Source organism: Periophthalmus magnuspinnatus, chromosome 13 (assembly GCF_009829125.3).
Source record: "Periophthalmus magnuspinnatus isolate fPerMag1 chromosome 13, fPerMag1.2.pri, whole genome shotgun sequence".
NCBI lineage: Eukaryota > Metazoa > Chordata > Actinopteri > Gobiiformes > Gobiidae > Periophthalmus > Periophthalmus magnuspinnatus.
In genome coordinates this window covers 32,174,492-32,190,734 of record NC_047138.1, presented here as the reverse complement: position 1 = coordinate 32,190,734, position 16,243 = coordinate 32,174,492, and the positions used below count along the sequence as shown (strand labels likewise).

Sequence of the window (16,243 nt, the reverse complement as noted above, 5' to 3'; positions counted from 1 at the left end):
TTTTATATGAACAGTTTTGTATTTGCTCATTTGTTTTTGTGACCAAAGATCCAGGACAGAGTTTATTTATGATACAAAATGTGACAGGTGGATGTCGGGGCAGGTGGTGTAGTTGAGGGTGGTGGGTGTTCGGGCGGAGGTCGCTGATAGCGGGGTCGGGGGGGTGGTGTTTGTCCCGGTGGAGGTGGGTCAGAGGACAGAGAACCACGAGGAAACACTGAGGAGGAGACCTCAGCCTCGTACTCACGGGTGGAGGCTTGATGTTGATGAGACGCAGGTGTGAGGAGGTGGAGCCAGAGTCTCCACCTCCGGACTCAGACCCAGAGGACGACTGGACTCACAGCTCGTTTATGTCTTTGTGTCTCAGTTCGAGCGCACGGCTCTGCTTCAGAGGTCACGCAGAGGTCGTGTCCAAACTGTTAGAGAGCGGAGCCGATGTCACCGCCACTGACAAGGTACAAGATAGGACTGTAATACTGCACAGTACTGTGTAGTACTGTGCAGTACTGTGTAGTACTGTGTAGTACTGTGCAGTACTGTGTAGTACTGTGCAGTACTGCGCAGTACTGTGCAGTACTGCGCAGTACTGTGTAGTACTGTGTAGTACTGCGCAGTACTGTGTAGTACTGTGCAGTACTGTGCAGTACTGTGCAGTACTGTGCAGTACTGTGCAGTACTGCACAGTACTGTGTAGTACTGTGTAGTACTGCGCAGTACTGTGTAGTACTGTGCAGTACTGTGCAGTACTGCGCAGTACTGTGTAGTACTGTGTAGTACTGCGCAGTACTGTGTAGTACTGTGCAGTACTGTGCAGTACTGTGCAGTATACTTGTGTGCACAGTTGGATACGACCTGTCTCCACGCAGCCTGTCGAGGAGGAAATCCTGCTGTACTCAGAATGTTACTGCAGAAAGGAGCCAACATAACTGCATTAGACAAGGTACAAGTACTACATCTACTAATACTGCTGTAAGTACTACTACAGTGGAGCAAATAAGTATTTATTCAGCCACCAATTGTTCAAGTTCTCCACTTAAAAAGATCAGAGAAGCCTGTAATTTTCATCGTAGGTTCACTTTGGGGGGGGGAGCTGGGACCAAAGTAACAAAGGGACCATCAGTAACACACTACACCACCAGGGACTCAAATCCTGCAGTGCCAGACATGTCCCCTGATTAAGACGGGACATGTCCAGGCCTGTCTGAAGATTGATAGAAGCATTTGGATGATCCAGAAGAGGATTGGGACAATGTCACAGGGTCAGATCAAACCAAATTATAGAACTTTTTGGTAAAAACCTGTCACGTTTGTAGGAGAAAGAATGTTGAGTCTCATCCAAAGACCAGACCTACTGTGAATCATGGGGGTGGAAACATCATGATTTGGGGCTGTTTTTCTGCAAATGGACCAGGACGACTGATCCGTGTAAAGGAAAGAATGAACGGGGCCAAGTATCGTGAGATTTTGAGTGAAAACCTCCTTCCATCAGCGAGGGAACTGAAGATGAAACGTGTCTGGGTCTTTCAGCGTGACAATGATCCAAACACATCGCCCGGGCAACGAAGGAGAGGAGTAAGAAGCATTTCAAGGTCCTGGAGTGGCCCAGTCTCCATGTTGTCCCAAAACATCACTGCTCTAGAGGAGATCTGCAGGAGGAACGGACCAAACTACAGCAACAGAGAAAACCTCTGGAGACAGAAAACGACCTGTCACTGCAACAAAGAGAATGTAACAAAGTATGAGATGAACTTCTGTTATTGACCAAATACTTATTTTACAACATCATTTGGAAATAAATTATGTTAAAATCCTGGATTCTTTCTGTCTCATAGTTGAAGTGAAACTGATGAAAATTACAGGCGTCTCGTCTTTTTAAGTGAAGAACTTGAACAGTTGGTGGATAAATAAATATTTTTAGTCTCACTGTACAGGGCACAAGTACTACTACTACTAATACTACTGTAGGTACTTCTACAGGGTACAAGTACTACTTGTACTATAAGTCCTCTTCCTGTAGGTTTATGATAATCTCACTGGTGTCCGTCCACAGTTGGACAGCACGCCGCTGCACGTGTCGGTGAGGGCGGGGCATCAGAGCTGCACCGAGCTGCTCATCCAATCAGGAGCCTCCGTCAACTCCCAGGACAAGGTAACGTCAGCCAATCAGGAGTCTGTGTCCTGTCTGCTCAGCCAATCAGGAGCCTATGCTCCTGCGGGGTGAGGTGGCAGAGTGGTTAGCACCTCTGCCTCACAGCGAGAGGGTCCGTGGTTTGGTCATGTGATCAGTTGTGTTTGTTTTGGAGGAGGGGGACAGTCCGCTACACGACGCCGTCAGACTCAACAGAACCAACATGATCCAACTCCTGCTACGGCACGGAGCCCACCGCCACCTGACCAACACGGTACAGAACCAGGACCGACCCGGCACAGAACCAGGACCGACCCGGTACAGAACCAGGACCGACCCGGCACAGAACCAGGACCGACCCGGCACAGAACCAGGACCGACCCGGTACAGAACCAGGACCGACACGAGACTAAACCAGGACAGGACCGACATGGGACAGAACCAGGACCGACACGAGACTAAACCAGGACTGACACGATACAGAACCAGGACCGACCCGGGACTGAACCAGGACCGACCCGGGACAGAACCAGGACCGACCCGGGACTGAACCAGGACCGACACGAGACTAAACCAGGACAGGACCGACATGGGACAGAACCAGGACCGACACGAGACTAAACCAGGACCGACCCGGGACAGAACCAGGACCGACCCGGGACTGAACCAGGACCGACACGAGACTAAACCAGGACAGGACCGACATGGGACAGAACCAGGACCGACACGAGACTAAACCAGGACAGGACCGACATGGGACAGAACCAGGACCGACACGAGACTAAACCAGGACTGACACGATACAGAACCAGGACCGACCCGGGACTGAACCAGGACCGACCCGGGACAGAACCAGGACCGACCCGGGACTGAACCAGGACCGACACGAGACTAAACCAGGACAGGACCGACATGGGACAGAACCAGGACCGACACGAGACTAAACCAGGACCGACCCGGGACAGAACCAGGACCGACCCGGGACTGAACCAGGACCGACACGAGACTAAACCAGGACAGGACCGACATGGGACAGAACCAGGACCGACACGAGACTAAACCAGGACTGACACGATACAGAACCAGGACCGACCCGGGACTGAACCAGGACCGACCCGGGACAGAACCAGGACCGACCCGGGACTGAACCAGGACCGACCCAGGACAGAACAAGGACCGACACGGTACAGAACCAGGACCAACATAGTGACTGGACTGGGTCTAGACCAGGACTGAACCAGGACTAACCCAGGACTAACCCAGGTCTAAGCCCGGTCTAAGCCCGGTCTCTTGCAGGAGGAGCAGACTCCTCTGGACTTGGTGGTGCAGTGGCAGTTGGACATTAGAGCAATTCTGGAGCAGCACCAAAACAACTGAACTACATATGAGGAGCTGCAGAGGAGGAGGTGCGGAGGAGGAGGAGGTGCTGTGGAGAAGGAGGCGCTGCAGAGGAGATTTTGAACCCGAGCGTCTGTGTGTTTGTGGTGTTATCGCTGCAGGGTGTGTGCTGTGTGTTAAAGCTGTTTGTGTAACTGAATCACTCAAAGTGCGACTGTAGCTTTAAGAGGAGGAGCTACAGCTGGAGAGTGTTTTTAAGAGCTTTTAGATGCATGCATGTTTGAGTAATCTAGAGATCTCTCCCACTCCCTATCAGACCCTCCTTAAGGTTTGCAGTACGAGGCTCCGCCCACAAGCCTACATCACCCATGTACGAGGCTCCGCCCACAAACCTACATCACCCACACACGACAATCCTCCATAAATAAACAAAAACATGACACAAACTGTGCACTATGACGTGACAAACCTGGTGTGATGTGCAGGAGTTTCATTAGTGCGATGCGGCTGATTGTGATACTGCTCTGAAGGGGGAGGGGCTTAGCACAGAGAGCAAATGTTTGTTTGAGGTTTTAAACTGTAAAAAATAAAATCTGTTCCACAAAATGAGACGTGACATTTTTAATATGAAATAATGAACAAAATAAACAAACAAATATTAAAATGTAACAGCCACAAGAAATAATGAGGTTTAAAAGAGGAGAAACTGGTCTAGTCCTGGTCTAGTCCTGGTCTAGTCCTGGTCTAGTCCTGGTCTAGTCCTGGTTTAGTCCTGGTTCAGTCCTGGTCTAGTCCTGGTCTAGTCCTGGTTTAGTCCTGGTTCAGTCCTGGTCTAGTCCTGGTCTAGTCCTGGTTTAGTCCTGGTTCAGTCCTGGTCTAGTCCTTCATAGTCTGTAGGATCCAGTCTCTGTAGTGTTCCACTCGTGTGTAGACTCCGTAGACCCTCTTAGACCCACAGTCCTCAGGCCCGCCCCAGGACACGATCCCGACCACGGTCCACCTCTGGTCCTGTCTCTGGTCCTGTCCCTGGTCCTGTCTCTGTCTTTGGTCCTGTCCCTGGTCCTGTCTCTGGTCCTGTCTCTGTCCCTGGTCCTGTCTCTGTCCCTGGTCCTGTCTCTGTCTCTGGTCCTGTCTCTGTCCCTGGTCCTGTCTCTGTCCCTGGTCCTGTCTCTGTCCCTGGTCCTGTCTCTGCACAAACGCCCCCCCGCTGTCGCCCGGGCAGGTGTCGCGCCCGCCCTCGCTGTACCCGGCACAGAACATGCTCAGGCTGATGTTGTAGTCGGCGGAGCGCGACGCGTAGCTCGCCACACACTCCTCCTGAGGAACCACCGGCAGCTTCACGAACTGCAGCAGGTCAGAGGTCAGGGGGGCGGGGCCAGGGGACAGCGCGGGGTCAGGGGTCACGGACAGGCCCCATCCCGCCACCACCCCGAGAGTGTGCGGCTCCGGCAGAGGAGGGTCGGTCTGAGGAGAGAGCAAGGGGTTAAAATGAACTAATGTGAGGAAATGTCCCACAGTGAGGCTTTAGACCAGGACTAAACCAGGTCTAACCCTGACCCCTTCCCTGACTCTGACCTGGCTCCTGATTGGTGGGAGGCAGACAGGACGGATGACATCACTGAGCTGCGCCGCGCTGCTCAGCCTCAGGAGGGCGATGTCGTGGTTGTAGTTCTGGGGCTGGAAGTCGGGATGAAGGACTACAGCTCCCACAATCCTCTGCTGCGCCTGGTGCTTCAGACTGGAGCTGTGGACCCCGAGGAAGACCTGGAACCAGACCAGGGTCAGACCAGGACCAGACCTAACACAGGGAGGGCATCTGACACACACAGGGAGGGCATCTGACACACGGGGAGGGCATCTGACACACACAGGGAGGGCATCTGACACACACAGGGAGGGCATCTGACACACGCAGGGAGGGCATCTGACACACACACAGGGAGGGCATCTGACACACACACAGGGAGGGCATCTGACACACCTGGATGTGCTGGGGGTCTAGGGGGACCACAGACCCGTCTCTCCGTGGGGACCTGAGGACGTGGGCGGCGGTTAAGACCCAGGTCTCAGACAAGAGAGACCCGGATCCAAACCAGTTTTGCTCTGGGATCCTGGTCCGGTCCTGGACTTGGAGCAGGACCTGCCAGGGGAACATTCCAGAGTCTGCCGTCCGACCTCCAACGATCCGCTTCACCAAAGACGGAAGAGACCGAGACAGTCCACAGCCTGAGGAGACAAGAACCAGGACTGAACCAGGACTGAACCAGGTCTAAACCAGGTCTAAACCCGGTCTAAACCCGGTCTAAACCCGGTCTAAACCCGGCCTGGGAGGTACCTGTCTGGCAGGAGGGGGGTCTGGTCCCGGTCTCTGGGCTGGTCCACTTCCCGTTGGCTGCACACCTGAACTCACCTGAATGTGATGGTACAACATCATGATCACAGATTTAAATGATGAAAACATTTCAGATGTTTGTGACTGACTCGTGCTCAGGTTCAGTCCCGGCTCCGTCTCACACTGGTACCGGACCTTGGACCCAAACGTGGTTCTGTTCTGATCCAAAAACAGGATCTGAGCCCGAGTCACAGGAGGAGGATTCCCACAGTCCACCTCTGCAACACACAACACCACAGAGAGACAACTGTACGGATATGGACCGATACACAAGTCTGTGTGCGTCTGTGTGTGTCTGTGTGAGTCTGTGTGCGTCTGTGTGAGTCTGAGTCTGTGTGAGTCTGTGTGAGTCTGTGTGCGTCTGTGTGAGTCTGTGTGCGTCTGTGTGCGTCTGAGTCTGTGTGCGTCTGTGTGAGTCTGTGTGCGTCTGTGTGAGTCTGTGTGAGTCTGTGTGAGTCTGAGTCTGTGTGTGTCTGTGTGAGTCTGTGTGCGTCTGTGTGCGTCTGTGTGCGTCTGTGTGTGTCTGTGTGCGTCTGTGTGCGTCTGTGTGTGTCTGTGTGCGTTTGTGTAACTCTATAACGCTGTATAGCTAATGGCAGTTAGCTGTGTCCAGACATATGCACGGGACATGAGTGCGATGGGTCAGTGTTGGGGGATTTGTGAGAACTGCTCTGACCCTGACACAAGGGGGCGCTGCTGCTCCACGTCCCATTGGCCAGACAGTCGATCTGAAAGTGCTCCAGGAAGTGTCCATCCTCAAAGAACAAGAACCATCCGATATTTAACAGAAACACCGTCATAAAACTCCGCTTTTCACACAGAACAAACAAACTCATCTAAAACTGAAGCACGAGGCTGTACCTTCAGAATCCTGTGCCCTGATTGGCAGGTGAAGAGCACGTGGTCTGTGAAGCTGTATTCTGATTGGACGGGACTCAGAACAGCGTGGGGCGGAGTCTCAGGGGCGGGGCATACACTTCCTGTAACGTTAAAATGAAAAAGTCCTGGTTCAATCTGTGTTTAGTCCTGGTTTAGTCCTGGTCTAGTCCTGGTCTAGTTCTGGTTTAGTCCTGGTCTAGTCCTGGTCTTGTCCTGGTCTAGTCCTGGTCTAGTCCTGGTCTAGTCCTGGTCTAGTCCTGGTCTTGTCCTGGTCTAGTCCTGGTCTAGTCCTGGTCTAGTCCTGGTCTAGTCCTGGTTTAGTCCTGGTCTAGTCCTGGTCTAGTCCTGGTCTTGTCCTGGTCTAGTCCTGGTCTAGTCCTGGTCTAGTCCTGGTTTAATCCTGGTCTAGTCCTGGTCTAGTCCTGGTCTAGTCCTGGTCTTGTCCTGGTCTAGTCCTGGTCTAGTCCTGGTCTAGTCCTGGTCTAGTCCTGGTTTAGTCCTGGTCTAGTCCTGGTCTAGTCCTGGTCTAGTCCTGGTTTAGTCCTGGTCTAGTCTTGGTCTAGTCCTGGTCTAGTCCTGGTCTAGTCCTGGTTTAGTCCTGGTCTAGTCCTGGTCTAGTCCTGGTCTAGTCCTGGTTTAGTCCTGGTTTAGTCCTGGTCTAGTCCTGGTCTAGTCCTGGTTTAGTCCTGGTCTAGTCCTGGTCTAGTCCTGGTCTAGTCCTGGTCTAGTCCTGGTCTAGTCCTGGTTTAGTCCTGGTTTAGTCCTGGTCTAGTCCTGGTCTAGTCCTGGTCTAGTCCTGGTCTAGTCCTGGTTTAGTCCTGGTCTAGTCCTGGTCTAGTCCTGGTCTAGTCCTGGTCTAGTCCTGGTCTAGTCCTGGTTTAGTCCTGGTCTAGTCCTGGTCTAGTCCTGGTCTAGTCCTGGTTTAGTCCTGGTCTAGTCCTGGTCTAGTCCTGGTCTAGTCCTGGTTTAGTCCTGGTCTAGTCCTGGTCTAGTCCTGGTTTAGTCCTGGTCTAGTCCTGGTTTAGTCCTGGTCTAGTCCTGGTTTAGTCCTGGTTTAGTCCTGGTCTAGTCCTGGTCTAGTCCTGGTTTAGTCCTGGTTTAGTCCTGGTCTAGTCCTGGTCTAGTCCTGGTCTAGTCCTGGTCTAGTCCTGGTCTAGTCCTGGTTTAGTCCTGGTCTAGTCCTGGTCTAGTCCTGGTTTAGTCCTGGTCTAGTCCTGGTTTAGTCCTGGTTTAGTCCTGGTCTAGTCCTGGTCTAGTCCTGGTCTAGTCCTGGTTTAGTCCTGGTTTAGTCCTGGTCTAGTCCTGGTTTAGTCCTGGTCTAGTCCTGGTTTAGTCCTGGTTTAGTCCTGGTTTAGTCCTGGTCTAGTCCTGGTTTAGTCCTGGTTTAGTCCTGGTTTAGTCCTGGTTTAGTCCTGGTCTAGTCCTGGTCTAGTCCTGGTCTAGTCCTGGTTTAGTCCTGGTCTAGTCCTGGTCTAGTCCTGGTTTAGTCCTGGTTTAGTCCTGGTCTAGTCCTGGTTTAGTCCTGGTTTAGTCCTGGTTTAGTCCTGGTCTAGTCCTGGTCTAGTCCTGGTCTAGTCCTGGTTTAGTCCTGGTTTAGTCCTGGTTTAGTCCTGGTCTAGTCCTGGTTTAGTCCTGGTTTAGTCCTGGTCTAGTCCTGGTCTAGTCCTGGTCTAGTCCTGGTTTAGTCCTGGTTTAGTCCTGGTTTAGTCCTGGTCTAGTCCTGGTTTAGTCCTGGTCTAGTCCTGGTCTAGTCCTGGTCTAGTCCTGGTCTAGTCCTGGTCTAGTCCTGGTTTAGTCCTGGTCTAGTCCTGGTCTAGTCCTGGTCTAGTCCTGGTTTAGTCCTGGTCTAGTCCTGGTTTAGTCCTGGTCTAGTCCTGGTTTAGTCCTGGTTTAGTCCTGGTCTAGTCCTGGTCTAGTCCTGGTTTAGTCCTGGTTTAGTCCTGGTTTAGTCCTGGTCTAGTCCTGGTTTAGTCCTGGTCTAGTCCTGGTCTAGTCCTGGTTTAGTCCTGGTTTAGTCCTGGTCTAGTCCTGGTCTAGTCCTGGTTTAGTCCTGGTTTAGTCCTGGTCTAGTCCTGGTCTAGTCCTGGTCTAGTCCTGGTTTAGTCCTGGTTTAGTCCTGGTTTAGTCCTGGTCTAGTCCTGGTCTAGTCCTGGTCTAGTCCTGGTTTAGTCCTGGTTTAGTCCTGGTTTAGTCCTGGTCTAGTCCTGGTCTAGTCCTGGTCTAGTCCTGGTCTAGTCCTGGTCTAGTCCTGGTCTAGTCCTGGTTTAGTCCTGGTTTAGTCCTGGTCTAGTCCTGGTTTAGTCCTGGTCTAGTCCTGGTTTAGTCCTGGTTTAGTCCTGGTCTAGTCCTGGTCTAGTCCTGGTCTAGTCCTGGTTTAGTCCTGGTTTAGTCCTGGTTTAGTCCTGGTCTAGTCCTGGTTTAGTCCTGGTCTAGTCCTGGTCTAGTCCTGGTCTAGTCCTGGTCTAGTCCTGGTCTAGTCCTGGTTTAGTCCTGGTCTAGTCCTGGTTTAGTCCTGGTCTAGTCCTGGTCTAGTCCTGGTCTAGTCCTGGTCTAGTCCTGGTCTAGTCCTGGTTTAGTCCTGGTCTAGTCCTGGTCTAGTCCTGGTCTAGTCCTGGTCTAGTCCTGGTCTAGTCCTGGTCTAGTCCTGGTTTAGTCCTGGTTTAGTCCTGGTCTAGTCCTGGTTTAGTCCTGGTCTAGTCCTGGTTTAGTCCTGGTTTAGTCCTGGTCTAGTCCTGGTCTAGTCCTGGTCTAGTCCTGGTTTAGTCCTGGTTTAGTCCTGGTTTAGTCCTGGTCTAGTCCTGGTTTAGTCCTGGTCTAGTCCTGGTCTAGTCCTGGTCTAGTCCTGGTCTAGTCCTGGTCTAGTCCTGGTTTAGTCCTGGTCTAGTCCTGGTTTAGTCCTGGTCTAGTCCTGGTCTAGTCCTGGTCTAGTCCTGGTCTAGTCCTGGTCTAGTCCTGGTTTAGTCCTGGTCTAGTCCTGGTCTAGTCCTGGTCTAGTCCTGGTCTAGTCCTGGTCTAGTCCTGGTCTAGTCCTGGTCTAGTCCTGGTCTAGTCCTGGTCTAGTCCTGGTTTAGTACCTGTAGTGGTGTAGTTGAGGCTCCAGCCCTGGTTCTCTCCTGAGTTGTCGCTGTGGAACAGGATCATCACAGAACTGGACTCAGTCTCGATGGAACCAGGAGCCACAGACCCACAGAACGGACCCAACTCACGGCCCCCAGACACCACCTGGAACCAGAACAGAACCAGGACTCAGCCAGGTCTTAACCAGGACTAAACCAGGTCTAAACCAGGTCTAAACCAGGTCTAAACCAGGTCTAAACCAGGACTAAACCAGGTCTAAACCAGGTCTATATTAACCCTGACCTTCACGTAGTCGTAGGGGCAGGTAGCCTCTGGATGGTCCTCCACATCAAAAACTGGGTCAAATTCCAGTCGGACCCTGAACCCGGTCTGGACTTGGATCTGGTACTGACAGTCTGAGGATTTGGGGTAAGATCCAGGAAATTCCGGACTACTGATGATCCCGGAAGTCTCCCGGAAAACCACATCTTTGCAGTGGACTGAAACAAAAGACTGAAGGTAAAACCAAGAAGGAACAAACACACGAGTGAACGCCGCCCAGGTCCCACTGTGGCCCGGGAACGCCGCGGGGTCCCCGGGAAGCCGCGGGGTCCCCGGGAACCCCGCGGGGTCCCCGGGACGCCGCAGGGTCTCCGGGAATGCCACAGGGTCAATGTGAAGAGCCAAACGATGTCTGGACATTCGTACTCAGCCTGTGGCCTCTGAGCCCCCGACCACAGGGTCCACCTGAAACCTACTGAGGAAAAGACTCGGTCTTCTATCTTCTGTTGGAGGTCTAGTTGGAGGTGTGTTGGAGGTGTGTTGGAGGTCTGGAGGTCTAGTTGGAGGTCTGTTGGAGGTGTGTTGGAGGTCTGGAGGTCTAGTTGGAGGTGTGTTGGAGGTTCAGTTCTTGTTTGTATTGTGTTGAGGGCTTAATAGTTTGACCTGGGGCTAAACTCTGACTCTGGTCTGATCCGGGTCTAAATCTGAGTCACAAGGAGCAGGATTAGACTGACCACAGAGCACATGTGTGACCAGACCACGACCTGATAAAGACCTGGTTTAGACCTGGTTTAGACCTGATAAAGACCTGGTTTAGACCTGGTTTAGACCTGATAAAGACCTGGTTTAGACCTGGTTTAGACCTGATAAAGACCTGGTTTAGACCTGATAAAGACCTGGTTTAGACCTGATAAAGACCTGGTTTAGACCTGATAAAGACCTGGTTTAGACCTGATAAAGACCTGGTTTAGAGCTGGTTTAGTCCTGGTTTAGACCTGGTTTAGACCTGGTTTAGACCTGGTTTAGACCTGGTTTAGACCTGATAAAGACCTGGTTTAGACCTGATAAAGACCTGGTTTAGAGCTGGTTTAGAGCTGGTTTAGTCCTGGTTTAGACCTGGTTTAGACCTGGTTTAGACCTGGTTTAGACCTGGTTTAGACCTGGTTTAGTCCTGTTTTTTTCTTATACCAGTGAAACATGAAGATCTAGTTTCGATATTCGTTTCTGTATCGATTACTATCTGATATTCGATACTTTCCGTGCGGCTCCGGCTCTGAGTCTTTTTCCTGTTAAACTTTGTGTGGATTGATTTGAGCAGAATTCTCCAGATTTAAGTCTCAGTCACAGAAGTCCAGACGAGACCGGACTCCAGACCGGAGCCAGGACCGAGACCAGGACCAAGACCAGGACCGAGACCAGGACCGAGACCAGGACCGAGACCAGAACCAATACTGAGACCAGGACCGAGACCAGGACCGAGACCAGGACCGAGACCAGAACCAATACTGAGACCAGGACCGAGACCAGGACCGAGACCAGGACCGAGACCAGAACCAATACTGAGACCAGGACCGAGACCAGGACCGAGACCAGGACCGAGACCAGGACCGAGACCCTGCCTTAGACTGTGATCTGGAGCGTCGGTCCACAGCTCGCAGACAGGGGGCGCTCTGTACTGGAGAGCAGGGGCGGGGCCAGAGAGGGAGCACAGCACCGAATCACCTGCACCTGCCTGTGTGTCAGATGCCCTCCCTCTCACCTGTGCAGGTGCGGTTGTCGGGGTGGAGCTTGTATCCATGGCGACAGGAGCAGTAAAATCCTCCAATGAAATTATGACAGAAGTGATCACAGAGCAGCTCCTCGTCTGAACGCTCCAGGCACTCATCAACGTCTGAAACACAGCGACAGGCGGCGTGAGCCACGGGCGGCATAAGTAATAGTAGTAGTAGTAGTCGTCGTACTCGCACTCACCCTGGGCTGTGTAGTGGGCTCTGAAGCCTGTGTATCTGTCCTCGTCTGAATAATCTGTCCTAAAGGTGATGGAGAGAGACGAGGAGGGGGAGAGCAGAGGAGAGGAGGAGGAGGTGGAGGAGGAGGAGGAGGTGGAGGAGGAGGAGGAGGTGGAGCCTGGCACCGCCTCTGTGTCTGTGGGCTCTGAGCCGCAGAAGAGACCTAAGAGCTCTCCATCTGCCTCCACCTGAGAGACATTAAAGAGGAACAACGTATGAACGAGTTTCACTTTGGTTTATGATTCTCTGCTCTCTGTGCTAAGCCCCTCCCCTTCAGAGCACTAATGAAACTCCTGCACATCACACCAGGTTTGTCACGTCATAGTGCACAGTTTGTGTCATGTGTTTGTTTATTTATTGTCGTGTGGAGCGTGGGTGATGTAGGCTTGTGGGCGGAGCCTCGTACAGCGAACTGTAAGGAGGGTTTGAATAGAGCTCAAGAGAGATCTCTAGATTACTCAAACATGGATGAAATCAAACCCCTTTTCATGTTTTTGAGGGCACAGCATTAAAACACGGGAGAAAGATAAAAAAAAAATGTCATTTGCAGAGCGTCGTCTTTAACACGTCACACACTCCTGCCACAGCTGCCCCGGGGCGGACACACTGAGGCGGCTGATCTGTGCCGATGGTCTGAGGCTGAGCGCCCTCGTCCACATGTGCTGCTCTACACCGTCTAACGAGCCTCTGCGAACACGCCAACACGCTAACACACCAACACGCTAACAGTGGAAATGTAAACAAGGATACTGCTCACTGATTGGTCCAGTCTATCACATGACCCCTGACCCCGTGCGGCCGGTCACTGAACCCTCTGATAAAACGCTTTACATTCTTACACAGTCTCCCACCGAAAAGAGGACTAAACCAGGACTAAACCAGGACTAAACCAGGACTAAACCAGGACTAAACCAGGACTAAACCAGGACTAAACCAGGACTAAACCAGGACTAAACCAGGACTAAACCAGGGCTAAATCAGGACTAAATCAGGACTAAATCAGGACTAAACCAGGACTAAACCAGGACTGAACCAGGACTAAACAAGGACTAAACAAGGACTAAACCTGGACTAAACCAGGACTAAACCAGGACTAAACCAGGACTAAACCAGGACTAAACCAGGACTGAACCAGGACTGAACCAGGACTAAACCAGGACTAAACCAGGACTAAACCAGGACTAAACCAGGACTGAACCAGGACTAAACAAGGACTAAACAAGGACTAAACAAGGACTAAACCTGGACTAAACCAGGACTAAACCAAGACTGAACCAGGACTAAACCAGGACTAAACCAGGACTAAACATGGACTAAACCTGGACTAAACCAGGACTAAACCAGGACTAAACCAGGACTAAACCAGGACTAAACCAGGACTAAACCAGGACTGAACCAGGGCTGAACCAGGGCTGAACCAGGACTAAACCTGGACTAAACCAGGACTAAACCAGGACTAAACAAGGTCTAAACCAGGACTAAACCAGGACTAAAGCAGGACTAGACCAGGACTGAACCAGGACTAAAGCAGGACTAAACCAGGGCTGAACCAGGACTAAACCAGGACTAAACCAGGACTAAACCAGGACTAAACCAGGACTAAACCAGGACTGAACCAGGACTGAACCAGGACTAAACAAGGACTAAACCTGGACTAAACCAGGACTAAACCTGGACTAAACCAGGACTAAACCAAGACTGAACCAGGACTAAACCAGGACTAAACCAGGACTAAACCAGGACTGAACCAGGACTGAACCAGGACTAAACAAGGACTAAACAAGGACTAAACCTGGACTAAACCAGGACTAAACCTGGACTAAACCAGGACTAAACCAGGACTAAACCAGGGCTAAATCAGGACTAAATCAGGACTAAACCAGGACTAAACCAGGACTAAACCAGGACTGAACCAGGACTAAACAAGGACTAAACAAGGACTAAACAAGGACTAAACCTGGACTAAACCAGGACTAAACCAGGACTAAACCAGGACTAAACCAGGACTGAACCAGGACTAAACAAGGACTAAACAAGGACTAAACAAGGACTAAACAAGGACTAAACCTGGACTAAACCAGGACTAAACCAGGACTAAACCAGGACTAAACCAGGACTGAACCAGGACTGAACCAGGACTAAACCAGGACTAAACCAGGACTGAACCAGGACTAAACAAGGACTAAACAAGGACTAAACAAGGACTAAACCTGGACTAAACCAGGACTAAACCAGGACTAAACCAGGACTAAACCAGGACTAAACCAGGACTGAACCAGGACTGAACCAGGACTAAACCAGGACTAAACCAGGACTAAACCAGGACTAAACCAGGACTAAACCAGGACTGAACCAGGACTAAACAAGGACTAAACAAGGACTAAACAAGGACTAAACCTGGACTAAACCAGGACTAAACCAAGACTGAACCAGGACTAAACCAGGACTAAACCAGGACTAAACCTGGACTAAACCTGGACTAAACCAGGACTAAACCAGGACTAAACCAGGACTAAACCAGGACTAAACCAGGACTAAACCAGGACTGAACCAGGGCTGAACCAGGGCTGAACCAGGACTAAACCTGGACTAAACCAGGACTAAACCAGGACTAAACAAGGTCTAAACCAGGACTAAACCAGGACTAAAGCAGGACTAGACCAGGACTGAACCAGGACTAAAGCAGGACTAAACCAGGGCTGAACCAGGACTAAACCAGGACTAAACCAGGACTAAACCAGGACTAAACCAGGACTAAACCAGGACTGAACCAGGACTGAACCAGGACTAAACAAGGACTAAACCTGGACTAAACCAGGACTAAACCTGGACTAAACCAGGACTAAACCAAGACTGAACCAGGACTAAACCAGGACTAAACCAGGACTAAACCAGGACTAAACAAGGTCTAAACCAGGACTAAACCAGGACTAAAGCATGACTAGACCAGGACTGAACCAGGACTAAACCAGGACTAAACCAGGTCTAAACCAGGACTAATCCAGGTCCCTCTGTGAGCCTGACCTCTGACCCCTCCCCTGCCTCAGTACCTTGACGTAGTCGTACTCGCACAGGTACGACGGCTCAAGGTGGAAGTGGCTGAAGTCCAGTCTGATCCTGAACCCGGCCTGGACTCGGATGTCCCAGACCAGGTCCAGGTCTCTGGGATACGGCTCGGGGAAGTTTGGCGACTCCAGGCTCCCGTACATGGATGAGAGCGTGATCACATGACCCTCCACGGCCAATGAGAGCAGAGCCAGCAGCACCGGGAGTCTAGGAACAACAGAACAGTGCAGCAGTACTACAGTAAAGACAAGTATCGAGAGTCAGATCCTGAGCGATACTGAAACGAGTATCGAAAACAGATCCCCAAGTTTCACAGGTATCGATACTAAACAAGTCCCACTGACAGAAATGATCCATCCATGTTCCTCCTCTCCTCCCTAGGGCTGGGGTGCAGGGCCAGCAGCTCTAAACAGGGACTCCCAGACTTCCCTCAGCCCAGACACTTCCTCCAGCTCCTCCGGTGGGACCACAAGGTGTTCCCAGGCCGAGAGACATAGTCCCTCCAGTGTGTCCTGGGTCTTCCTTGGGGCCTCCTCTCAGTGGGACATGAACACCTCCCCATGGAGGCGTCCAGGAGCCATGGACAGATGCAGGAGCCTCAGCTGCTCCTCTCCACGTGGAGGAGCAGCGGCTCAAAGAGGTTTGATGAACGAGTCCAACACCGGGTTCTCAGTCTCTGCTTTTCCACGAAAGATGTGACGTAGGGTTGAGGAGATTCTCAAAGTATTCCACCGCCTGACAACGTACTCAGCTTCCTCAGGAGTCCCACGAGCCAACAAGGCTCGATAGGACTCCTCCTTCAGCCTGATGGCATCCCTTACTTCCAGTGTCCACCACCGGGTTCAGGGATTGCCACTGCGAGAGGCACCGCAGACCTTATGACCACAACTACGAGCGGCCGGATCGACAATAGAGGTGGAGGACATGTCCCACTCAGAGTCCATGTCCCCAGCCTCCCCCGGGATCAGGGAGAAACTCTCCCGGAGGTGAAGACCCCCTGACAGAGGCTCCTCCAGGTGTTTCCTTACAGACCCTCATGAGACACTTGGGCCTGTCAGGTCTGTCCTTCCTCCTCCACAGGCAGATCCAACT

The 16,243-nt window shown here is 51.8% G+C and overlaps 2 protein-coding genes across 2 annotated transcripts; one reads left to right on the top strand and one right to left on the bottom strand.

The window, feature by feature from the left end:
• The first annotated feature begins 260 nt into the window (after positions 1-260).
• LOC117379947 (ankyrin repeat domain-containing protein 1-like) lies at positions 261-3,505 on the top strand. Its single transcript, XM_033976641.2, has 5 exons — positions 261-455; positions 842-940; positions 2,051-2,149; positions 2,304-2,402; positions 3,425-3,505. The coding sequence occupies exons 1-5, from the start codon at positions 261-263 to the stop codon at positions 3,503-3,505; spliced, it is 573 nt and encodes a 190-aa protein (XP_033832532.2).
• Positions 3,506-4,207: 702 nt separating this feature from the next.
• On the bottom strand, positions 4,208-15,365 carry masp1 (MBL associated serine protease 1). Its single transcript, XM_055226320.1, has 13 exons — positions 15,136-15,365; positions 12,048-12,273; positions 11,836-11,967; positions 10,098-10,294; positions 9,812-9,959; positions 6,720-6,838; positions 6,535-6,613; positions 5,948-6,076; positions 5,802-5,876; positions 5,448-5,692; positions 5,042-5,230; positions 4,661-4,930; positions 4,208-4,492 (listed from the first exon to the last, which is right to left on the bottom strand). Exons 1-13 carry the CDS (start codon positions 15,292-15,294, stop codon positions 4,343-4,345), a joined length of 2,118 nt encoding a protein of 705 aa, XP_055082295.1. The 5' UTR covers positions 15,295-15,365; the 3' UTR covers positions 4,208-4,342.
• Positions 15,366-16,243: the final 878 nt, after the last annotated feature.